The sequence below is a fragment of the Canis aureus genome, chromosome 14 (assembly GCF_053574225.1).
Source record: "Canis aureus isolate CA01 chromosome 14, VMU_Caureus_v.1.0, whole genome shotgun sequence".
Classification (NCBI taxonomy): domain Eukaryota; kingdom Metazoa; phylum Chordata; class Mammalia; order Carnivora; family Canidae; genus Canis; species Canis aureus.
The window spans coordinates 15697244-15724785 of NC_135624.1; the positions used below are offsets into that span (position 1 = coordinate 15697244).

Sequence of the window (27542 nt, forward strand, 5' to 3'; positions counted from 1 at the left end):
AGGGGGGGCAGGCAACGGATAAAACAGTGTGTCTTGGAAGCTAAGGGAGAAGCGAATTTCAATGAAAAGAAAGTGTTCAACAGGGTTAAGTGTTGCAAAGTGGTAATAAATGAAAAAGGAGTCTGGATTTGGCAACGTGGAGCATCACAGAGTAGAGGCTTCTGTAGGGCCATGGTTTTCTTGAGGAGGGATTGAACCTAACTGCTTGCCTGCTAGCTCTGCCCCTACTCCTCAAAGTAGAAGGAACTTCCCAGATTGGTGAGCCCAGGATGGGAATTTCTACTTTATTGCAGGTTGGGGCCCTTTTGCTTAAAGAGCACACTGGCTGTTCGCTCCTCTAGAGTGTAAGTATTACTGGGCCAGTCTGTTGAGAGAATGGCCATGGTTGTTGAGGGACAACTACAGCTGTGTAGGAAGCCTATTTTGGCTCTTCTGCTTTTATTCATATTAAAGCTAACAGTTTGATATACTTCAGCCTATCCCTTAATTGGCTTTGAACTTGTGCAGAGAGGACTCTCCTCAAGCAAAACGATAATTTTTGGTATTATTAATACAGCAGTTCCAACTAGAGCAGCTTTCTTCAAATTATAGCTAGCAAACCAAATCCAGGCCGGAATGAGAGAGAGATATTTTACATTCTTAGAGTCACAAAACAAAACTAAGAGTATGTAACAGAGATATATGTGGCCAACAAATCCCACAATACCATCTGGACCTTTACAGAAAAAAGTTTTCTAACTCTTGAAGTACAGTAGAGAGGTGGTAGCTAGGTTGTAGTTGGTGAAGAGTAAGTGGTATATAAGGAAATACAGAAGTTATCAGAACCTTAATCATAAACTAAAGGAGAATGTAGGGAGTAGTTAGAAGAAGGTACAATGCTGAATGAGTTTTTGTTATTGTTGTTTTAATAGGGAGGAAGGAGTCATTACAAAAGGAAAATCAGGAGCCAACCTAGAATCTAGGAGAAGATAAAATTAAGAACAAAAGTCGAGTGATAAGCTTTTGAAAACTTCAGTAACGTGCCTCTGCGACCTGAGAAGAGGGTTGAAGGAGACTAGATATGCATAGACTTAAGTTAATATTTGGAAATTTATTGGAGTTAATGCCAGATTTTCCTTTTAAAGAGAGGTGGGGAAAAAATAAATAAAGAGAGGTGGATTCTGCCAGTGATGTGTTAGGTGACTCGGAGAGGAGTCCCGGCAGTTTGAAAAAGTAAATACTTTTGATGGACTCCTGGCCAGAGTTTAAAATAGAGCAATATATTTAAAACACCTATATACACCACAAACTGTGGTACTGCAGTGGGTGGCTAATGAATGTTCTGCCTTTTTATATTCTCTAAAATGGTAATAAATAGTTAGAATTAAACACACTAAAATTAGAACTTCACACAACAACAACAAATTGACAGTGATGATGATAACCAAAGATACATTGCTCTCATCACTCATTATTGTTTGGGATTAGGGGAGTAAGGTGTATTCTTAGTTCAGCACTGATAACTTTATTCAGCTGATAATACTGCTGATGAGAGAATCATTCAAGAAGGAGTAGTATGTTTTATATTAACTTTCTTTCTGATTTTAATGTGCTCCAAAATTACAACACTTTGAGTATATGTGACAGTAGTTCTTATTTTTATATTGGGAAAGTATGAATAGAAATGAGAACTTCTAACTCAAGTTCAGCTTTGTGACTTAGTAATGAACATTCTTCCGCCATTCTAAATTAATATGCATCTGACAGCCTCAATTTGTTTTTATATTTTATTTTGCTTAAATGACATTCAGGACAGATTTTTTTTTTAAGATTGTATTTATTTATTCATGAGAGACAGAGAGAGAGAGGCAGAGACACAAGCAGAGGGAGAAGCAGGCTCCATGCAGGAAGCCTGATGTGGGACTCAATTCTGGGACTCCAGGATCATGTCCTAGGCTGAAGGCAGGTGCTAAACCGATGAGCCAACCAAGGGCCCCCTAAAAAATATTTATAAATATAAAATGGGTGAAGTTGTTTTTTTTTTTAATTTTATTTAAATTCAATTAGTTAACATATAATGTATTATTGGTTTCAGAGGTAGAGGTCAGTGATTCATCAGTCTTCTATAACCCAGTGCTCATCACGTCACGTGCCCTCCTTAATGTCAATCACCCAGTTACCCCAAACCCCCCACTAATCTCCCCTCCAGCAACCCTCAGTTTGTTTCCTATGATTAAGAGTCTTTTATGGTTTGTCTCCCACTCTGATTTCATCTTGTTTTATTTTTTCCTCTCTTCCCCTATGCATGTCTGTTTTGTTTCTTAAATTCCACACATATGATTTTTTTTTAACCACTATGAATGTATATGAGGTTGCAGTATAATCACATGTTCTCAGGGCAATTAATACTATGTGAGATTCTGTTATTTGTACTAGTAGCAACAATTTTGCCTTTCTTTTGGTCAGTGCTTATAGCCTGTCCTAGTTTATAATCAATTATGTTGAATACTGTAGTGACAGACAATATTTTATGCAGTATGCAAGTAATATAAATGAAGGAAAATTAACTGTGCTTTGAGATACAGGTTTATTATAATCTGTTCTATGTTCATAAAAAGCTAAATGCAATAATGACTAAGCCAAAGCAACTTCACTAATTCTCCTAATACTGGTTCCTAGAAGCTTTTCATATTCTTTCTTCCTGTTTCAATTTCATCTTATTGGTTAGTACAGAAAAGGGCAACCTTTATTTTTCTGGTTCTGTTAACAATCAGAAGAAGTTAGAGCCAGCCAAGACTTTGAATGCTATGCTTATTTTTCCCATTTGACTTATACCTGTGGGCCATTTGTCACACTGGTTGTTTTTCTCTAAATAGCCCACATCCCTTGGAATGCATTAAATGTCAGAACTCATCTATACCTGATTCTGATTATAATTTATTTGATACATATGACTACCTCTTAAATGGATATTTAAAGACATTGTTGACGAACACATTAATTATGAGATAAAATGGTTCTATGATTGAGTAAGTTTGGAAAATACATGGATAAAAGAAAAACGAGTTCTTTACTATATGACTTCATTGATACTTTAGTAAGGTCTGGGGAATGTCATGTTCTTACTTACAGCGTTATTTGATCATGGAGAGTGTTTCATTGTAACATCTCACAGGAGCAATGTTCCCTAGAACACACTTTGCAGAATGCCAGATTGATGATTCCAGAATGTGCTATCACTTTGGCAATAATTCTAACATTTATATTATTGCCTGTAATTGATTATAACTTTGCAGTACTAAAGGACTGTTTTATGTATGCACATAGAGCCAAAGTCTTTTAAAGATTTAAAATGTCAAAAATTAGCCTATTATAAAATACTATTATTCTTGACATGCTCTCCCTGACTTTCAAAATCCAATACATCATTGATTTGTTGCTTGTGCACTTACATAGCTTATTAGTCTCTCTTTCTGCCACCAACTGCCACAATCCAGAGTTTCATAAAGCTAGCTCCACTCATCCTCGAAAGTTCTCATCACCGGTAACAATTTTTCTAACAGACAAGTCTCATCCTATTTCTCTTTTCCTAGAACAGTTCTGATAAACATTATGTTTTCCATAAATGTTTGTGGGATGATTGAATAAACTATGTTTGCAAAACCAGGCAGCTACCATAAAATGGTGTTTCACAGCACATAACACAAACATTTCATTTTGTTGAAATTACCCCAGAAATTCACTTAATCCAAGACAGAATTGAGACATATCCTCTCTTAAGAAATCCATGTAAGCCTACTTTTTTTTTCTGTGACTGAAATCTTCTGATTACTAGGAATCACTGTTGCTTTACATTTAGAGGCAGTATTATGTGAAAAATATGTATCTTTAAACATTGGAAACGTTCAATGGTAGGACTCTTACAGTATGAGAGTCACATGAATATTGAGTTCCTCTGAGGCTATAGCAAACCCATGTCTGCCATTTTACACCAACAAATCCATGCTAACATTTTATCATTCTAGAGCATTGAGTGCTTGAAATCACTCTTGCAGTTTAATTTGATATGAGTTTTCTTGTTCTTTTTCTGTTTGTTTTTCAAAAATTTCTTTGGCTGAATTTATATGGCTTGAATTGTATAAGTAAAATGTGCCTGTACTGTAACTAATTATATATGCTTATTTTAATCCTGCAATATGAAAGAGTGATGCAGTAGACAGATGTGGTTATTTCCAGGGAAATCAGAGGAGTGTCTGCAACTGGGTTTCAAGGTTTCTAATCATTTAGTTGAAAAGGGCTTCCCACCTTTTGATCATGTGTGTGGTTTGATCATGCATGGGGCGGGGGAGCAGGAGGACTGAAGAAGAAGGAGAACAAGAAATAGTTTCCTAGTAAGTGAAATAGAAGAATCCTGAACCATTTTTATGGAAGAGGTACTATTTGAATGTCCACATATCTTAGAGACTTTATAACACATGCAATATAGCTTTAAGCTACTTGCAATTTCAAATCTGTCTTTTTCACTTGTGTAATGTATAATTTATTATCAAATATATTCTATAATTAAAATTATTATATAATATATAAATTTTTCTCAGAAGCAAGTTAGGTGCTTTTAAAAGTGATGAATTCTTGTAAGTCACAAAAGAGCAATATGGTATATTAAATCAATAATTTACTAGATGTGACCTGTGACTCCTTCAGTTTGAAAGAACTGCTGTACCTGACAAAGGTGCTGGTCCACTTCTAGTAAATTACTTATGCCCTGATATAGCCTGATTGAATGTCACAAATCAAAAATGCAGGTATAGAAGGTGTTTGAAAGCTCTCTCTCTCATTGAGCCTTTTTTTTTTTTTTTTTTTTTTTTTTTAAGAGATGTCCTTTCATAACCCCTAAACTCTGGAATTGAATTTATAATGCAGACAGCTAATATTCCCACTACTGACTTTGAGATTAAAATTACTATTGCTTCTTCCCTCCTTTGTTTAAAACCTTGTTCCTAGTAAAAGAAATCTAATCATTCAGTCACTCATTTCATACTTCTCTTCATGTCTCCTATATAAGCATTTCATTTTGTTTTTCTGTTAGATGATAAGCTTTCAATAAGGCTATTGTATCATAATGGTAATAAATATTCTTTAAATTATAAACTTTTACTCTAAGTAAGTTATTTATTTTGATTTTCATTTTCTTCTCCATTAGTTCTGATGCATTCACACTTATTTATCTGGAAAATTAAAGGTAATATTGCTGTGAGCTTTCTATTGCCTCATCTGTTCACCTAAAAAAAACAAAAAACAAAAAACAAAAGCAAAATCAGTCTTCACTATTTGCGAATTAATTTTGTATTATAGTCCCACAGTCCTGTTTAATACTAAAAAAAAAATGCATCTCAATATTGTAATCAGTGGCTTGTAAACCATTTTAATCACTCACTAAGTAAACGTAGTAGGATATGAGCTTCTACATCTGTCACCTCACTGATTGCCTGGACTCACTCATTTAATTTTGCTGGCTAGGAAGGCCTTCCTTTTATGCCCCAGTGCTCGATGAGTTATGTTCTCCATCAGAGTGTGTTCTTAGGAAAAGAAAAGTCATCCTATGATAAAGACCTGTGAATAGCTATATTCCTTGGATAGATTTGCCATGCTACCATATATAAATGCTACTATATATAAATGTTCATATATAAATGTTCATCTGTGGTACCTATGTCACACGTTTTTAAACTCATTTTCATGATTGAGGTATAATTCACATACCATAAAATTCACCCTTTTAAAGTATATAACTTTTTTTTACCATATTCACAAAGTTGTGTAACTAACCTTCTATCTAATTTTAGAATATTTTTGTCATCCCCAAAGGAATTCCTGTATTCATTACCAGTTATTGCCTATTTCCTATACTCACAAGTCCCTAGCAATCACAAACCTATGATTTTGTAGGAAACTGTATACAGGAAGATAAGTTCTTAAATGATTTTCATTGATTTATTGGTGTTTTGAATTCATTTTTATTTTTAAAAAGTATTTTATTTATTTATTTGAGATAGAGAGACAGAGCACAAGCAGGTGTAGGGGCAACAAGAGCAGGAGAAGCAGGCTCCCCACTGAGCAGGGAGCTCGACATGGGGCTGGATTCTAGGACCTTGTGATCATGACCCAAGCCAAAGGCAGACCTTAACTGACTGAGCCACCCAGGCATCCCAAATTATTGGTGGTTTTTTAAAAACTAAAATTCCTTTTCATTGCTTAGTTTCTTATTTCTAAGTAATTGACTTTAAGTGATGGCAATCTTTTATTGCTTAAAAAATTATTTTAATACAGCTAATATATTAGTACAAAATGAGGTTAGAGACAAAAAAAAATCCTCTGTGACAATTTATTACTTCTACCTGATTGCATCACAAACATTGATTTCTCAGGAACTTCTTCCCTATCTTCCAGACTCATTCAGAGGATCCAATCATATAGCATTCCATTACTTTTAGGACACTGATTGCCACTCATTTTATATTTATGTAAAGCCACTTATTTATATGGACTTTTGATTAAGGTCTGTCTTTATCTCTTAAGTCAAAAATCTATTAAGTCAAAGTTTCCACGTCTTTATTTATGCATTACTTATTTATACCTCTGGAGCCTAGCTTTTAATAAATACATGTCATAAATATTATGAAAACTAAAACATGCCATGTATTACTATCTTACTACTGACCGAATGCATGGAATGTAAAGCTCAGATTTTTCAAATTGTTTATTTAGGGTAGCACAACAAATGCTCTATAAAATCCAAAGCTTTGGAATCTACAAGATCTAGTTTTGAATTCCAGTTTCACTATTTACTGACTGAGTGGCCTTGGAAGAGAAGAAATTTTCAAATGAACTGGAACAGAAAATGTCTGATAGATTTGGTATATGGTGTGGGTCTAGACAAAATGAATTAAGAAACTTTCTGACCCCACAGAATCTTCTGGAGGTGATAAAATGATGCCTTAGGAGGATGAACTAATGTCATTAATCCTGGGAAGGAATACAAAGTTTAGAGAAAGGGCAGGAGGAAACCTCCTTGGTGTTTCTGCCAATCTCTTCCCTTAACAGAGAGAGAGAGAGAGAGAGAGAGATGTAATTTAGTGATTCTCCCCAGGGAGAGACAGAGAGAGAGAGAGTGGGAGAGAGAGATGTCATTTAGTGATTCTCCCCAGGGTATTGTTCTCTCTAGGAGGAGTTCGTGACTCTGATTTTTCTCTCTTCATTTTCCTAAGGATGAAGGGCAGAGTATTCCATCTCAAAGGCAGAGGGACCTACATATTCAATTCAGCTCTTTCCTCAAGGGGTGGTGGTAGGGCCTTGGGATCACTGTGCTCAGCTGTTAACAATCTGTGGATGTGGTCCTCTACTTCCTGGGACTCTTTATCCTTTAGAAATCTGGGGGTGGGGGTGGGGAGAGGGTTGGTGGGGGGACAAGAGCCAACGCTAACAGTGAAAAGGAGGAGAAATTGGCTCATCCTCTCCCTCTCCTTTTCCTTACAACGCAGGAGTTCTTTTTTCTTGTTTCATGAATTTGGATGGGGGAAAAATGTTTATATTTTTCAATCCTTATGGATTTTTTTTTTTCTGACTGAATTTTGCCATTTCATTTAATTTCGAATGTAGGCAGCAAACCACTGGGACTTTGTCACGAACAGAAATTACAGATCTTTTTTTTTTTTTTTTTTTTTAAAGATTTTATTTATCTATTTGCATGCGCGCTCAAGAGAACAAGTAGCAGTGGGACAGGCAGAGGGAGGAGAAGCAGGCTCCCCGCTGAGCAGGGAGCTCAACTTGGGCTCTATCCCAGGAGCCTAAGATCATGATCTGAGCTAAAGGCAGCTGCTTAAGGGACTGAGCCACCCAGGTGTCCCCAGATGTTTTATATCACATTATAACTGTTGCAGATACCTCAAAATATTATTTGTGCTTATCACAGAGTAGTTATCAGATTTGATAGAACTTACAATTTAAGGCAATAATTAGGAAGCAGTGTATTATTACATCAAAATTTGTTTTTTCAATTATAAATTTTAAGTACTTGGATAACTGTGTTTCAATATAATCAGTGTATCTTTCATAGTCTATGTACTTTATTGTATTTTATATATTTATATTATATATTATATTTTGTACACCTAAAAAGATATTTTTAGGATGGGTTTCTTTTTTGTGTGATGATAAATCCTATCCTAATTAGATTCCTCCCAAATGACCTTTTTTTACCCTTGTAATTTTTTGTCTTCTCCTTTTCTTAAGGGGCTTGGCTCAGAGATTATTGCTTTGGCCTATGTAGATCTGGAGAATATTAGATGCATTGAAGGATCCTTTCCTTCTTACTCTTTTGTCTCTCTTCCTAACATATCAATTCTTCCCTGAATCAGAAAAGTCCTAAAACTCAGATTAAGAATGTGGGGAGAAAACCCTTATCTTGGGGGTTGGCTTAGGCTTGAAGCTATTTAGAACTTCAGTATGGTTCAGATTTACTCACTAACTCTCCCAGATAGTTCAGTCTAACTGACTGTTTTGGGGATTTGGGATTAAGAACCAAATTCCCTATTGCACAGAGATCTCTGTATTGTCTCCTTTTATGTGTATATCTTGAAGTGAATGGCTCACTGGCTAAATGTAGTGTAGAATGAAATTTTCTGTTTAATAAAGGGAAGGGAAGTGGTAACCTCCTTTAGGGTGCCTCTTTTAAAACATAATAGGACTAATCTTTTGATTTTATAATACAAGACTGCTGGCCTTCTGGAAACCTACTTTAGAAGTTGACTAGGGGTTCTTACAAAGTAGAGTCATAAGGTATACAGAGACAAGATACATCAGCGTGTCTCTCAAAGAGATAAAAGAAGAGTTATTTGTTCTTTATAAATTTGTATAAGATTCGGTCTGGTCTTTGTAGCATTTTTCATAGACAGTCTGCAATGTTCATTATATTCCAAATATGCTTATTCAATAATAAATCCACTTTCTTACTTTCTAGGTTTTGTGGATTTATTTTTTTAGTAGGATATTTGTTTCTCCAGTAGAAGTAAAGATTTAACTATCCTTCGATATGTTGTCTTATTCTCTTAATACCATTCCTTAATACAATTTGAGTTTCAACATGCTTATGAATAGTTACTCTTATATACTCTATCTGTAGGGAGGGAATTTCAGAGTTGACTCAATTTCATGCATAAGTAAATTATTTTTCTGTAAAAACTGGTGACACATTAGGGAGGCCTGTTTGAAGTTTGACTTAAATATAAACTATATGGTGGTAGAGAGCAGGGGTTTTTAGCACAATGAGAGGCCAAGCAACTTCTCATCTGGAGACATGGCATAGTGGCTAAGGTGCCAAAGGCAGAAAAAATAAAAATGGTTTAAATATGAGCTCCAAGTCAGTGGTCACAAGAAAATATGCTCTGAATTATAGGCATTGATTTGCAAACAAATTGCTTCTTACATAGGGGACTCTACATAGTAGCTCCAGAATTCATAGCAGCAGGGATTTATTTATAACAATGTTAATGATTCTCTAGACTAGCATGCAGGAGGCCAACTGGAGTGATAATGTAAGTAAGAGTGCCTGGAAATAGCAGGTGCTCAATCACATTAGCTTCCCTTCCCATTTCATTTTAAATACTACTACCTACCCCCTACCCCCATATGTAAAGGAAACATGCCTTGGTTTTATCTAAATACTATTTTAAGTTTTTATTTTTATTTATTTTTATTTTTTAAAAGATTTTATTTATTTATTCATGAGAGACACAAAGAGAGGTAGAGACATAGGCAGAAGAAGAAGTGGGCTCCCCCCGGGGGGAGCCTAATGCACAACTCCATCTCAGGACCTCGGGACCATGACCTGAACCAGTCAGATGCTCAACCACTGAGCAACCCAGGTGCTCCTCAAACTACTTTAAGTTTTTAAAATAGAAAATAGATTTGGGGCACCTGGCTGGCTCAGTTGGTAGAATATGTAACTCTTGATCTTGGGATCATAAGTTAAAGACCCTGAATGGGCCTTAGGGCTTACTTAAAAAAAAAAAAATAGAAAATACATCATACTTCTTTGTAGAACATGGCTCTGATACATAATCTCTATACGATGTCTGTGAACAAAACTCCTGTGTAGCTAATGAAAGGCAGATATTTGATGATACTCAGAAATAATTTACCACTAGGCCTTTGTTTTATGAATCTTTCATCTACATCCTTTAATTATATCACATATTTAAATGGCATCAAATGCTAAATGGCTCAGCATATTAGATTACATAATGTCTATATGCATTTATAATGCAATGGGACTCTAGACTTGTTTCAAATCTCAAAAAAAAATTTATAAACCTCAAGGACATTTGGAATAAGAGATTAGCCCAAGGCAAGCCATATCATTTAAGCAGAAGATCTGGAATAAAAGCTGAGTTATCTACTTCTTCATGCACTAAAGCAATATGATTTAATTAAAAATAGGTCATATGAGGTTACTAATGAGAGATAACTGTAAAGTTGGAAAGCTATAATTATAAAATAAACTTTTTTATTTTTTAGTTAGTTTTGAACTTTCTCATCAGTTGATAATGCAAAAGGGTTCTCCTTTTAAGAGGTTTTATCATTCCACACAGAGTTGGAAGTTGAAAAATGAATGGTGCCAGATGAAAACTAGATGTCTAATCTTAGCACTCACGTGTATGTACTTTGGACAGACTTAGAGTTATCAGTGCCTGAGTTACTTAATCTTTTTTTCTCCCTAAAATCTAGGACTTACATTAGCATGAGAAAAACAAAGGGATTGAAAATAATGGTGCAGATGTTCCAAAGAACTAACACTGACTATATCTGTTAGGGTATTTGCATTCTTTGTAAAGTTCTGTTTCAAAGGAAATCCAAAAATGTATTTCAGATGAATATGTTCATTAATCATTGGTAGGAATTTACCTTCTCTTAATTCTCACATGTAGCTTGGAGGAAGAGTTCAGAATTAAGTGGAAAACCCAAAATATTACCACTTATTTTTGATGCCATGCATCCATTCATGAAACATTTAACCATTTGTGATATGCCATAATTGTTAAGCTCTAGAGACACAAAAAGATCAATGCAAGGTCATTTGTAGAATTAATCAACCTACCTATAGGGCAGTGAGTAATCCTGGACTCCAAAACATGACTGGTAGGCAACTATGACTTTGAGCAAGTAACTGAACCTGTCTTTGTGTCTTAGTTTCCTTATCTGTAAAGTGAGAATATCAGTAGTCCTTAATTCATGGTGTTGTAGTAAGGCATAAAATAAATGTGTACAAAACTTCAAACTGTTCTAAACACAGATAAATTATTATCTTTTATCAGTCCTCTCTATGGGCTTGTCCTGTTGTGCTGCTTGAAATTCTGTCTACTTTCCCTGGTTTGCTCTAGCTTCTACATGTTTATAAATATTCAACCCTAAGTGTGAAACACACCAGCTCCTTATGTCTTGTACCTCACCTGGTTCCTTCTTATATTTTTAAGACTCAGTTCATATGTCACTTTCATAAGGAAGACTTCCCCGATCTCTCTTTTGTAATTAGGTCAGGTGTACCTCCATGCTGTGCTCACAACACTCTGTTTTTATTTCTAGTAGTGAACCTTACCTGTTTTTATCTCATCTGATTATAAATTCTCTAAGGACAAGAACCATATTGAATTTGTAGTTAGTGCAGGACCAGGCATATAATTGGTACTTTTGAATGCCTGAAAAAAAGGAATGCGTGATATCATCTGTTCTTGAAAATAACTGATTCTTTAACAGTACAAATATCTTTATTCTTAGGGTTTTATTATTATAATTAACTATCAATTGAATGCTCACTGTATGCCGTAGCATGGAAAAGATCAAGAAAACTGCAACGATCCAGTTATAAAAGAAATAAGTCATGGGAATGTAATGTAGAGTACAATGATATAGTTAATAATACTGTCTTGCATATTTGAAAGTTGCTAAGAGAGTAGATCTTAAAATTACTTATCATAAGAAAAAAATTATAAACTGTATGGATGTTAACTATACTTATTGTGGTGGTCACTTCACAATATATACAAATATAAAATCATTATGTTATATACCTAAAACAAATATAATGTTATATGTCAATTATATATGTCAATTATACCTCAATTAAAAATATTGTATTAGTACTATGGCTAGTATTCTAAAATTTAATGATTTACTTTTCAAAGTTCTAAGGTTTTAAAATAACTGGGGCTCCACACACACCAGAAATATCTTTACAGAGGGTCTATTGCTTCAACTTTAGATATAGGATTCCATCCTAGAAGCTTTAGGGAGCAAGGGGAAGGTAAACTGGAATGTTTTTCTGTTAATTAGACAAGTGATCATATGCCTAAAGGAAATCTGAGAGCTTCATCAGAATGCTGGGGAAAAAGTATTCGGACAGAAAGGATATTAAGTGCAAAAGCCCCGAGGCAGAAATGTGCACGGGACTTTCAAGAAACACCTAGGCCAGTGTTGCCCAAAGAGTTTAGTAGAGAAGGAGAATAGTAAAGAGGTCAGAGTATATATAGGCAGATTAAGTAGAACTTCATATTATAAGATCTGTGGAGTTTCTTTGGATTTAGAAAGCCAATGGTGGATTTTGATATAATTTGATATATGTTTATATATATATTTTTTTACTTTTTAAGAAGATTTTATTTACTTGTATATTTATTTAGAGAGAGTATGTGTGTGAGCAGGGAAAAGGTCAGAAGGAGAGAAAGAGAGAGAACTCCAGTCTTGGGCTGAGTGCAGAGTCTGACACAGGGCTCAATGCCATGACCTAGAGAGCATGACCTGAGCCAAAATCAAGAATCAGATGCTCAGCCTACTGAGCCACCCTCAAGCCCCAAACAGACATATGTTTGACAGATTACTTTGTTGTGTTCCTGAGAGATTTTATCAGGAAACATGGGAAAGAGAAATCTAGCCAGGAAAGAGGCTAAGAGATAGCTGGTGCCCTAGATCAGGGCAGTGGTGTGTTTACCTAAACAACTACAATGGCATTAGATAAAACAAATCAAATAATGAATGTTAAGGGAAAAATAGAGAACCTATCACTATTTGTGTTTCATTACCTATACATAATATTGAGTCTTTTTATGGATAAGAACAATAGGACTTTCACTTTAATCCAATGTGTCCCTAGATCATTAAAGTAACACAAAGTTCCAATAGATACTTTTCTTTTCTTTTATTTTTATTTATTTATGATAGTCACAGAGAGAGAGAGGCAGAGGCATAGGCAGAGGGAGAAGCAGGCTCCATGCACCGGGAGCCCGATGTGGGATTCTATCCCGGGTCTCCAGGATCGCGCCCTGGGCCAAAGGCAGGCGCCAAACCGCTGCGCCACCCAGGGATCCCCCCAATAGATACTTTTCAAAGTGTGAAAAAGAGGAAGAGAAGAAATTATTTTCCAAACACACTTTTATTTTTTGATCACAAACTGAATTGCAGGTACGGATATCCTGTTCTGCTATCATTTAATACATGTGACATTCTCATGAGATAAACTGCTGGGTTTCTCATCACTGAGCAGGACTTACCACAGGATATTATCATTTTGGATCTACTTCTGACAAATACAATTTCCCAGGGTTCAACATAAGCTCTTGAAACTATTTTCTTCAGATTTAAAATGTACAAATCTAAAACCAAGATTTAAAAAAAAAAAAACTATCTTCTAAAACAGACAAACTTTGTAAATTGTTATGGTTCAGTTCAGGTTAAAAATATTTACGAAGAGCCTGCTTGTATAAATTTATACGTTGAATGCTAAAAAGTTATATGCACCCAAAGATTTTATGAGCTTCCAGAGTGAAATATTATAATAAAAAGCAAAATACCACATTTCAAGAGTTTACAAAGTATGGTCATGTTGCTGTTTACTTTTATGTAAAAAATAAAATAAAAAGCTTTCTGTATTTTGGCACTCAGAGATCATGGTCTAATTGCCAACTCCATATTTACACACTCTAAAGCAAAGGCTATCCATCAGTCTAAATTTCCTGCCTATGTTCTCAGAGACAGTTGTTTTAAGAACTAAATTTTTTATCATTTTACTGCATGGTAAGACAAAATAAACAGTAGCAGATCCTGACAATCTAATTTTCAAAATTAATGAAATTTAAAATAGAGGCACACAAAAATAATCTGGAATACTGAAGAGAAATAGATATTACTAGAAGACTCAGCTAAGGAATAGCAGAATAGGGTGGGGGGTATAGAGCAGGTGATCATTGCTTTAAATCTTTAAATGGCAAATTATATTATATTATTTTCTTAGTTATCACATGTATACTTTACTTCGATAAAAAATGCAAAATTTAACTTAATTAAAAATTTATCCTTATGAGCAACAAATCCTCTGGCTCGATTGCACATGCTTTACCCACGAATTTTGGCTTTCAACGTACTAAATTATTAAATCTGAAAGTCAGCCAATTCTGTATATTTTGGATTTCTGTATAATTACTGTGAGGGAAAACAGATACATGTGAACCTGATCAAGAAACTAAAATATATTAAGCTCTCCTTAGTATGAGACAGTAACAGCTTCAGAACCAAATGTTTGCATTATTTATTTATTTTTTATATTTTATTTATTTATATTTTTATAGTAAGCTCAAGACACAATATGGGACTTGAACTCATGACCCCAAGATTATGAGTTGCACGCTCTACCAACTAAGTCAGTCAAGAGCCCCCAGAACCAAATGTTTTAAATAAGTTATTTGATATATTTCTCCTAACAACCTTACAAATTATACAATATTATCTCATGCTTAGATACACAAAACAAATTGTGTAAGGTCACGTAGCTGATTTTAGTTTTTTTCTTTTGTTTTTAAATCATTGGTTATAGTTAAATATATTTGGTTCTAAAACATGGGCCTTAAATTGAACACCAATAAAAAAATTAATTTATTAAAAAAATAATAATAAAATAAATAATAAAATAAAATAAAATAAAATAAAATAAAATAAAATAAATAAAACATGTGCCTTTTTTTCCTGTCTCCTATACTAGAAATTATCAGTTGTGGTCATATTTTTAACATGGATGTATCTTGATTTTTTGTATATCATAGATTCTTATGGAATAACTTTGTTTTCCATAATATCTTGGTATTATGGGTAAAAGTCTAGTTGTATCCAACTCAATTGATAGTGAAGATTTTCTTTCTTAAGAAATTTTAAAAATACTAAATATTTGTGTTATTTTTAGGAGTGAATGTATATCCATTTATTAACATTAATAACTTAGATTTAATGTTAAAATGACAGAAAAATACTAGTTCCACTAAAAGATAACATGTAATGCAAAGTGCAATGCATGTTTCCAGTGCTGAGATTCTTTTTAGAACACTTTGAAAATGGGACACCTGGGTGGCTCAGCGGTTGAGCATCTGCCTTTGGCTCAGGTCATGATCCTGGAGTCCTGGGAACAAGTCCCACATCGGGCTTCCTGCATGGAGCCTGCTTCTCCCTCTGCCTATGTCTTCACCTCTCTTTCTCTCTCTGTGTCTCTCATGAATAAATAAATAAAATTTTAAAAAATCACGTGTATTAATATGCCAGTATTTACTGGCACATTTACTAGACCCTCTGTATGTATTGTGATTAATTGAATCTTCACAATAACTTATTGAGTTAAAAACAATTATCCAATTTTAGTGATCTAAAAATCAAGGTTTGGCTTGCAGATGATGTAGTAAGAGGAAGTGAACCCAGGTCTACTCTTCCCTCTGCTTTGCCTGTAGATATGATCATTCAACCAACCTGAAATATACTTAATTAGGCTATAATTGATTCCATGAAATATTTTGGCTCAGAAGGACTATTTGTATATATTATGACATATTCCATGCTGAATTAATATTTCTATGACCTATCAATATAGAAACCTATTGGAAAGAAACAGGATTACTTTAGGCAAGGCATATTCTTAGTGAATGCATACTATACTCTGGTCCTGCTGTCTCTTTCAGTAAGTCATTGAAAAGCATGTATTTAATACTTTACCCCAGTGATTAACACCTATCCTTTTGATCTATGGTTTTCTATGTCCTTTGGTTTTTCTCTGTCAGGATTTTGGTTATTTCTTGTTTGGCTCCGGGAAATTTTCCATGTTATTTTAATGAATTTTCTGGCTATATACAGATTTCTCTTTTGCATTGCTCTGAATTTTAAGACAATATCATCCCTCTTTATCTTAGGCTTTCTATAAACTTTCCTGCCATCAATTATTTTTTATTTCTCTCTGGCATAATTAAGCCCAAAGTATATTTCTCCTTTTATTCCCTTTATCCTTTGACAGATGAAACCATCACTTCAAGAATTAACTGGCTGTTCTGTTATTAACAGAATGATCATTTAATAGATATGTACCTTTTCTTTATTTCTTATTACAACATTTTGAAGTAAAGAATTTCAATTATCCCATTTTAGAGATGAGAGACTCTAGAGAAGTTAAATGGCCTGTGTAAGTCAGATAGCATACACATATATTCTAATATGCGAAAACATTATTAGGAAATTTTACTGTGGAAAAATTACTGTGTGTAACAGACACCAAAAATCCATAATTTTAATCATCATATCAAAATTGTTACTTTTTTTCACTGAAATTCATAGTAAGAAACATACATTATTTCATTGCAAATATACACATACACATCTACATGTATATGTACACCCACACACACACCACATGGGTATATTCATTGTATTTTACTTATCTCTTTCTATATAAAGCTGAGAATGTTCCACAAAATGATGTTTATCTTTACTGTGTTCTTTGAATTATAATATTTTTCTCTTCTTTTTATGTATTTATCTTTTATTTTATTTTATTCAACATTATTGCAATTATTAAGATGCTGGTCACGACCCAGTGAATTGATTTTATGACTCACTGGTGGTGACCCATAGTTTGGAAAATTTGCCCTAGATGATATCATCGCATGTCAATTTTGTACAATGCTTTAGGATCATTCAGCTGACTAGGGAGTCTGTGGTAACTTTCCATAGTGATATCATTGTTTCTCTCTCCTTACTGAACCTTTTTTTTTTCCACTGTATATCCTCATAGAGTTGTATGCAAGCATATGATTTTTAACATGCAATATAATTTTATTTAATTATAAAATCCATTTTCAAAAGCTTGAAATAAAATTTTCCATGGTCTGCAATTGATCTATATACATTGCTTTATTTTAGAATGCTCTGTTTTTCATTAAGTAATTTTTAAACCTCTGTGTTGGACTTTCTTTTTAACACTCAGATACGGATTTTGGAAAGGCCACAGGTCACGAGTTCCATGAAGTGGCAAACTGGTCCTTGTTTTGGAAAATCCTCCTGATATTTATCCAGAAATATATATTCATGAACCACCATCATCACAACCTGCTCCACTGTTAACTGAGGACTCCCACAGTGTTCACTGGATCAACTTTTCAAAATTCTGAATGGGCTATTCATTTACTGTGGCTAAACGTTTAGCAAATTCCACTCTCTATGTGAGGATGATGTCTTTGTTTCTGGTGCTCCTTAGGAACTTCCTTAATCTCAAAAACATTAAGTCTCTTCCCCTTGAATATATTTTTCCTAAAACATTTTCTAAGATCAACATTCTTTTCTTGGTTATGATCACTGTCAATTCCTGCATCAAACTGAATCTAATGCACTGGTCCATACCAACTCTAGCTGTGGTAAGTATGGCAACTTGCATATCTGATATTTTGTTTTGAAATTAACTTTGGGTCTTCCTCCATTTTACTGTGTCCTTGAGCCTTCCCCCTGCTGCTAGAGCTGCCTCAGAAGCTCTAACATGTCTGTCACTTTTAGGCAACCTTAATTTTGAGGAGAAATGTGTAGTTTGGATAAAGATTTATCACCAGTTCTTGATAATATTTAAGTCACTGCATTTCTGTATTTTGTTGAAATGTCACTTTCAGTGTGTTCATTCTTCATTTACTCAGCCAATATCTTCTGAGCACCTAATCTTTTCAGGCATACCTCTAAGTCTTGAACACAGAATAGAACAGGCAATACCCTTATGCTCAGAAAGCTTGCCTACAATAATGCGTGCAGTGTGTTAGAGACACCCAGGAATATCAGCTCTTTGCCAAACCATTTCTTTAATGAATCCAATTTAAAAATCCTTGATAAAAATCTCTGCATGGCTTGTATGTTAAGTGATTGGTTTTTAAAAATATAGAAATGGCTTTAAATATTTCCTGATTCTATATAATAGTATAAACTCAGCAAAACAAACAAAACAAAACAAAAACAAAAAACAAAAAAACAATGTGTCTTACCGTGACAACTTGGTAAGGCTCTATTCCATCCAGGTCTTCCATCATCTCCCATGATACAAGTGAGTGTCGAATAACCTTGAAGAACATATCCAGCATCACAGTAATAGGTGACCGTTGACCCTAATTTATAATCCATTCCAAGTCTGGTACCATTCATTATATTGCCTGGGTCAAAGCAGGATTCTCGAAGTTTTGCTGAAAAATAATGTTGATATAAAACGGATTGTTTTAAGATACTATTTTCTTTGAAACCTTTAATATTTCTTCAGTTCTATTTCTAAACAGATGGAAAAGTACCAGCACCCTTTCTGCTCTGCTGGAGGGCTCAAAATACAAAGTAGCCCATAAATATCTGACATTTTGCTAATTCATATTGAAAAGTAAGAGAATAAAAACTTCATCGGTTTCTTCAAGATTAGTATCTAATATATAGTCAAACATAGGGTTTTAGAGTTTATTATCAATTATTATGTATTATCATCCATGCATAAATATTTCAAATGAATTATTGTGAAAAGAAGCAGGACTTCTTTCTTAATTTAATATTGCTTTATTTAAAAGCTCTTCACCCAAATAATGTAGACTCATTCCATGTGACTGAACCGAGAGATGATACTACTGCCCATGTTGAGCTCAGTTCATTTCACCACTGGGAGGAAGGCAAAAGACACTTTTCTCTACCCTGAAATCATTTTGTGTCATCTCTCTCCTCTAGACATCCCCCTCTTTCTATCAGAGGTCTGCCCATTATAAAATAGCAGCAAAATCTTTATGACATCCAAACAATGATCATTTGGGCTGAGAGTCTAGGTTAAAGTCAGGTACTTTTAAAGCTAACACTAACAGACACGTTGAAAATTAAGTCCATTCACAACAAAGGAACTGTAAGTTTTCTGTGCATCCAGATAGTGAACTAAAGAGAGTGCCAGAACATTTTAAAAATGCGTAGAGAAACAGAAAGATCAGTTCATCCATTTTGGGGAATAAGCTCTAAAACAAATTGTTGTTAAAAGATCTGGGCAATGCCTTAATATTTCCATTTTATCATTATTATTAGAGATTCCTTAAGATATAGTACAAAAATGTAAGGGCCATCACAGGTTCAGTATAACAAATGTGATTTTCTACATCAGAATTTATTTTATGTTAATGGGAAGCCAGGAGGTGGGTGTATCTCTGAGTATGACTCATGGGATCACTGAAATTTAAGTAAACAATATCTTACTGTTTGGCTATCATAGAAATTATTTTATTGTAATATATCCAACTCTGATTAATTACCACAGTGGAAATATATTTCTTCCATGCATAAAACTTTACAAAGTTCAAAGTACTTCAAGATTCCCAGGAAATGAGGAGAAATTCATGCTTTAGAAAGAACACAGATTTCTCCCAAATCAACTAAAGAGGAAATGACAGAATCAAACATTTAAGTGATTTCAATAAACTATCAGAGGAATGAAGTTCTGCTTTCTTTCCTTCCTTCTTTTTTTCCAATAAGTACGTAAGAGCCCACACTACCCAACAAACTCTGGAAATACAGCAGTGGATAAACAGAAAATATTCTGGCCTACATGGCATTTACAGTTTACTAATCATATTAAATAAATGCTTGTAACTGTAATGATTATGGAACAAGGAGAAGCATTCTGGAACCTTCCTGAAGAATTGACATCTAAGCTCGGCACTGAGAGAAAGGAGCAGACTAGGAAAAGAGAGATGAGTACTGTGAAGAGGACAAGTGTGCAAGTCGAATAAACCTGATACCTGAATTTCAATACAAAGCTAAATGACTTGATCTTCTCCCAAGTGCACCTACACATGTGCACACACATGAAATGTGCACCGTACATACTGCATTCAGAATTCACAACAAAATTCATTTATCAATCCAACAAACCATATATCTTCCTTAGTAGTAAAATATTCACAAGACACCATTTTCCAAAAAGAACCAGCAGTGTGAATACTAAATTTGGCTATTAAGAATGGGACTTTATATTAAAAAAAAAAAAAAAAAAAAGGAAGAATGGGACTTTAGTGTTACAAGAGTTGGTTTGTTTATTTTTAAAAGGAAAACTGCACTTTGAGCCTTTCCTTAAGCAAGCAGGGAAACAAACATAACTTTTAGGCAGATCAGAAACCTAGCATTTATAGCTGGCCCTTGTGAAACTGAGAACAGTCTCTTAAAGGCAAAGGAAGAATTAAAATTACTGTTTAAAAGGATTCACCTCTTTGGCAAGTGTAACCACCTAATATTATCTTTGAAAAGTTTGCTTTTTCCTTCTTTAATGTTTTCCCAGTAGTTTCAGTGACATATCAGTGAATCTATAGACAAATGTCCTACTTTTTGAGGAAAGGGAAACATGCTTCTGCAACAATTTTATATTGCTAGTCTCATTTTGAGAGGATTCATTTATCTCATTACTGTGTTCACATACTATGTCAAATCCTCAGTGAGTAGCTTTCTATGAATAATATTGTCCTTGTTTATTTCCAGATCTGCCACAGCAATTATCCGGAGATTTTGAAAATACCTGGAGAATCCTTATGCAAAGGTCTAGGCAGTAGATGGAAAGGTGATTTGAGTTTTGAAAAAAATTGTGAGGCAGACAGGTTGATAGTATTCCATTTATGAATAATTAATTTTATTGCCTTCACAGTAGTGTGTCTACTGAAGATATCCTAGGCAAAAGACTCCCTTGTCTTATATCCTCCAAATAAAGCATGTAAGATGTAAGTACAAGCAATAAAGCTTATATCTTATCTACGGTTTTTTAAAAAAAATTTACAGAACATTACTATTTAGAATTTTTCCACCAGCAACTTAAGTATCCTAAATTCTTATTTTAATGAAAAAAAAAAAAAAAAAGAATTAGAAAGCCAAAAACTGTGCCTTGGAAGAAGATTCAATTGGAAAGAGTAAAGCTGTATCATGTTCTTGTTTCCATTTTATTCCTGAAAACAGATGTTGAGATTTTATATATTATATATACATATAAAATAAGTATATCTATAACTATGAAGTTTTTGTCATATGTTGCACAAGACATAGTGATAATTATGCTTATTGAATTCATGTAATGATTGATTTACTAATAATTTTTTTTTCTGGGAGAAAAAGAACTATAAATATTTTTATTGTTAAAGGAATTTTACTTCAAAATTTATTACTACATAGAGCTATAAGCTCATGAAGAGACCATTATTATGAATAATGTCAGTCTATGCATAATGAAAAGTAGTTAAATGTTACTTTTGGTTTTGTTTTTTTTTTTAATTTTTTTTTAAATTTTTATTTATTTATGATAGTCACAGAGAGAGAAAGAGAGAGAGGCAGAGACATAGGCAGAGGGAGAAGCAGGCTCCATGCACCGGGAGCCCGATGTGGGATTCGATCCCGAGTCTCCAGGATCGAGCCCTGGGCCAAAGGCAGGCGCCAAACCGCTGCGCCACCCAGGGATCCCTACTTTTGGTTTTGAAGGGTGACCAGAGTATATAATATCCAACTGCTTGTTATTTCCAGGATAGTGGACATCTGTGGTTGGGCATATACCAGCTAGCATGAGGTCAGCAACTAGGAACTAAACTCTCTTCAAGATGTATATGCATTATATTTCCTTCAAGTGATCATAATCATTCCCAAGAGGCCTTCCTATTGGAAGCGCAAGAGTTCACATAGGCCAGATGTCCGAGGGGACTTTTAGAGAATAAGTATAAGCCATGCATGTATCTCTTTTATTTTGGAAAGTATTTTTGCAATGGAAATTAAATGATTGCCCTCAGAATACTTCAGGGTAACATTGAAATGTAATAAGTTGCTCTGTGTAAAAATATATATCTTAATTTAAATTGGTATATTAATTTAGAAAGTAATTTATGATACTTTTAAGGTTCTTAGAGCAGGTGTCTAACTTATACTGTATATAAACAGCTAGTAATAAGTCTTCCACTATATATATTGATGTGCATAAATTCACATCCCCTGCCAGCTAAAGCACAGCTGCCAGGAGGTCTCCTTCAGTAGCACAAAGCTGTATTTATTTTCTCTCCATCAAAATCAATTTATTTTGTTAAAAGAATACAAATATTACTACTATATGAGTCACATTTGTATAAATGTTATAATTATGAATATTTAAGACATACTTATTAACATTATAATCTAAAATGGTCTTAATATTGAAATAATGTAAATGAGAGCACTGTTAAACTCTAAATATTTATTCAACTGTAAATGTGTTAATACAGTATCTCATTGAAATTACAAGGAAGACTAAGCCTGATTTAAACTCTTCATGACACCGAGGTTCCTTCCACAGTTTGGCTATTGTGGACATTGCTGCTATAAACATTGGGGTGCAGGTGTCTCGGTCTTTCACTGCATCTGTGTCCATAGACAGATAAATGGATAAAGGAGCTGTGGTCTAAGTATACAGTGGAATATTACTCAGCCATTAGAAATTATAAATACCCACCATTTGCTTCGATGTGGGTGGAACTGGAGGGTATTATGCTGAATGAAGTAAGTCAATTGGAGAAGGACAAACATCGAATGGTTTCACTCGTAAGGGGAATATAAAAAAATTGTGAAAGGGATCATAGGGGAAAGGAGAGAAAATGAGTGAAAATATCAGTGAGGGTGACAAAACATGAGAGACTCCTAACTCTGGGAAACGAACAAGGGGTAGTGGAAGGGGAGGTGGGCGGGGGGATGGGGTGACTGGGTGACGGGCACTGAGGGGGGCACTTGACAGGACGAGCACTGGGTGTTATACTATATGTTGGCAAATCGAACTCCAATTTAAAAATTTACAAAAAAAAAAAAAAAACAACAAAAAAAAACTCTTCATGGAGACACTGTTTTAAAATTATCCAAACATCTCCTTCAGCCCTGAATGACTACTTCTCTTCTCTAGTTTCCTATTGTCTACAACATAAAAGCATATCCGCAGATTGCTTTACATAGCATAAAGTGCTATTCTTTCCAGAACCTACGTTGGCAGGGTCGGCAGGGTTGTATTTTTGCAATGTTCAAATACAGCATTCGTTCATTGCACAACTACTGTGTATATTTGCACACAAACGAAAATAAGATTCAATGTCTATCTTCAAGGGGGAAATGGAAAGATATGTAGGAATACAAGTAATCGTAACTATACTCTGGTGTGAGCTCTAATAGAGGTAGGTGCTGCTTTTAAATAAAAAGCCTACTAAAAACATTATGTATTTAGAGTGCGTCAAGACTTAAAAGCTTTACTTTTTAGTGCCAACAGAACATGCTCAAGTGAAGGTATAGGACATATATTACAAATAATAAAGGAAAAACTTTTTACTATCCAGGGCCTTCAATGCATATCTCAGGGGTTTTTTTGGGCAGTGCATATTTCATGAAAATTCTGATGTGACTCTCTATGGCAATAATAGACATAAGGAACTTTATTAATTTAAGAAACCAGAGAATGAAAGAGGTAACAGCTTTCAAAATAAGAATAGGAAATAAAGAGGCTGATGAAAAAGATATACCCAGGCAACTTTGAAGTGGGGAACGGAACTTCCCTATGGATGAGAGTTATGAGGACTAGTCCAGAGAATTAATTAGGTTGGATTTAGGGAGTGTCAGGAACTTGAAGTTGGTATAAACATCAGAAAGAAATGTTATCCAGAGTATAAAAATAAGACTTTGTGAAATTGTGTGTAAGTGGGTATTGGTTTAATACCTGAGTATGGTGGGGACTTATTGCTGGATTCAGGGAGAAAGACTGAAGTTTATGGCATGATTATATATTTCTCTGTGTTTGTACTTTTTTTCTACTTTTATTTGCCTTTATTCTTAGTAGCCATAATAATTTTATTAATTTAATCATCTGATCCTTAGTTTTATCATCTGTAAAACAAGGGTAATAATACTTATCACCTAATTCTGTTCGTTCGGTATTTTTGTTGCATTTATAAGTCTGCTCACAGGAAGGTTAGAGATGATTCATTAAAAAGAGCTGATAGGGATGCCTGGGTGGGTCAGCGGTTGAGCGTCTGCCTTCAGCTCAGGGCATGATCCTGGAGCTCCAGGATCGAGTCGTACATGGTCCCACATTGGGCTCCCTATGAGGAGCCTGCTTCTCCTTCTGTCTGTGTCTCTGCCTCTCTCTGTGTCTCTCATGAATAAATAAATAAAATCTTAAAAAAAAAAAAAAAAGGAGCTGATCAGTGTACCTAGAATAGAGTAGATACATAATGAATAATTTTCTCTTTTAAAAACTTGTGTTTCTGGCTTTTTTCCTATGGCAGCATAAATCTTAGATTTTTGGAAATAATGGGACATGGAGATGGATCAACCTGAGAAATAGGAATGCACCTACCGTGAGCTAAGAAAGATGGAGAGTAGCTTTTATCTCAAGTGCTTAACTACATGGATTTAGGAATGGCTACCTGGAATGTTAGGTAGAGAAAAGATTGTGAAGTCAATTCTAGTTTCCACAAGACGTAATGCTGGAATCCATTAGTACTATTTGCCCTGAGAATGGTAGAATTGGTGGGATTTTCCTTGTATCTTTTCTCCTAGTGATCTCTGGAAATGTTTTACAATAGGACCTAGCTTTACTGACTTGCTTACAGTTTTCTTTCCTTTCTTTCCTCTTCTCTTCTCTCCTCTTCTTTCCTTTCCTTTGTTGTTGTTTTTTTTTTTTTTTTTTCCTTTAAACTAGGTCTTATTTACAAGCCTGTTAGCTTGTAGATACAAGTAGCTATTCTTAAAGAGCAAAGTTCTCTTTATAAAATGCAGAATAAAAATGTATCTCTAAGATTTCTTACATTTCATTAATGCTATTATTCTAGGTTTCTAATTATGACTTGATTTAAAATGAGAAAACACCTCTTGAATTTGCTCAAAACCAATTAAATAATTACCATCTAATTATGATATGTAGGCACTATTGTAAGAAACTAATTGTATAGCCATGTATAACAGAGTTCTTGCTCTGAAGAAGCTTGTATTTCAGTGTATTTGTAGGGAGTTAGTGGAGTAAATGGGGATGCAAATAGTAAATACACATGCAAATAAACAAGAAAGTATCAGGTAATGAAATTACAGAAAAAGGAGTAGAAAGCACAAAATAAGATCTGAAGGCATATAAATATAAATGGAGTAAATTCAATGCACCAATAAAAGAAACATACAACTCATATGTACCTGAAAATAAGTTCCCATAACATATAAAACAAAAATGGCCAAAAATTTAAGAAAAAAAATTAAAAATTAAGAATTGTAATAGATATTTCCAAGTGTCTCAATAATTGCTTGACCAAGGAGGTTTTTTAAAAAATTAGTGAGGATATAAATATTTAAGAAATTAATTAGCTTAATTTAATGGATATATATAAATACCTTCACCTATCAATTAAATGTGCTCTTTTTGCTTCGCATACAGGGAGAGTCATAAAAATTGACCATACCACAGGCCATACAGCAGTCATGACCAGGAATTGGGATCATACATATCTTGCTACAGTGCAAATAAATTAAAAATGTATGATTACTTATATATTGAAATTAATTGATATTATTTCTGAGTAGCTCTTAAGCAGAAAAAATAATAATGCAGTGGTACTAGGACAAGTTTAGAATTATTGATAATGAAGCTCTACATTTTAAAACTTTTGCAAAGCAAGTAAAGTGGTACTTAGGAAAAATATATAGCCACAAAAGTTCATAATAAAAGAGAAAAAAAATCTGAATATTAGTAAGTATTTATTTCAACAAACTTTAAAAAAAGCAAAAGCAAATCCAGAGAAAATAGAAGGGAATAAATATTGTCAATAAAAGCAATATTAACACATGTTAAACAATGTTAATAAAAAACATACAGCGACAAAGTAAGAAAATACTGCAAATATTTTAATGTCAGTAACCTTGAAAATTTGGATGAAAATAATTCTTAGCAGATTTTCAAAAATCTCTGAATGTAGAAAACTTGGATAGATATAAACCAATTAAATTCTACTCCCTCAAATCACTAAGTTCCTATTGTTATAGGAATTTCTAGCAAATATTTAAGAAACAGAACAAACTATTATACAAACTATTCTCTCTTATACAAACTATTCTAAATACTAGAAAAGTAAGAATTCTCCCAAAGTTAGGGGGTTGTATAATCTTGATCGAAACTAGACAAAGACAGTTATAAGGAATGAAAATTATAGATTAATCCCATGTTAAGAGATCAAAGACAATAAATTTTAATTGATGTTAATAAGCCCATGGCAATATATACCATAATTACAAAAATTTAATATTTTGATGCACTGAAATCAGCAAAATATACTAGAAGCAAAAAAAAAAAAAAAACCCATAGCAAATTGCTTTTATCCTATGAATGTGAAAACATTTTAATGTTAGAAAAGTATAATATAATTTACCAAATGAAGAGCTTTACAAAGGAAAACCATGTAATATTTTCAATAGCTGATGAAAAGGCAGTTGAAAAAATTGAAGCCCATATGGTTAAGCAATTTTTAGTAAATCAGGAATGGAAGGGAACTTCCTATAATTGATAAAATTACATATAGATAGTGTAACTTTTGATTAAGAGTGTCCATTCTGCACACTCTGAACGAAATCTTAGTTCTGCCATAGGATTGGGCAATTTACTTAACGTTACTGTGCTAAAACTTCTTTAGAAGTAAATGATTTTTGTATGTATATAGTCTTAAAAAGCCCCTGAAAACAAGGAGTTAAAAAATGTTAGGTCTTATTAACATTACCTCAACCAATAGTAAGTATCATACCTAACAGTAAAACATTAGATGCATTCTCTTTAAAATCAGTAATGACCGAAGAACAATGGCTACCACTGTCTTAATTTGATAGTACTGAATTTCTTACCCTATTCAGTAAGCAAGAGGATGAGGGGTGGGTGAGCATAAAGACTAGAAAAAAAAAAAAAATCACAAGAAACAACAAACTAAAAAATAAAACCAGAACTGTTACTGTTTGCATAGAAAATCCCAAAAAATCCATAGAAAAAGTATGATAACAAATGAAATAATTAAGCAGGTTTGCTAGGGATTAAATAGTTACAAAAATCCATTTATTAGATACAACTGTCAATATGACTAATTACAATGGAAACTACAAGATATTTAAGATTTAGATGAGAAAAATTTATAAAGAAATGATAAGCTATTACT

General features: G+C 33.8%; 1 protein-coding gene across 1 annotated transcript in view; it reads right to left on the reverse strand.

Moving 5' to 3' along the window:
- Positions 1–27542, reverse strand: part of CSMD3 (CUB and Sushi multiple domains 3) — a 1166404-nt gene that overhangs the window by 230131 nt on the left and 908731 nt on the right. Inside the window, exon 31 of the mRNA XM_077847015.1 lies at positions 18357–18551. Within this exon, the coding sequence (XP_077703141.1) occupies positions 18357–18551 (195 nt within the window). The remainder of the gene's footprint in view (positions 1–18356; positions 18552–27542) is intronic.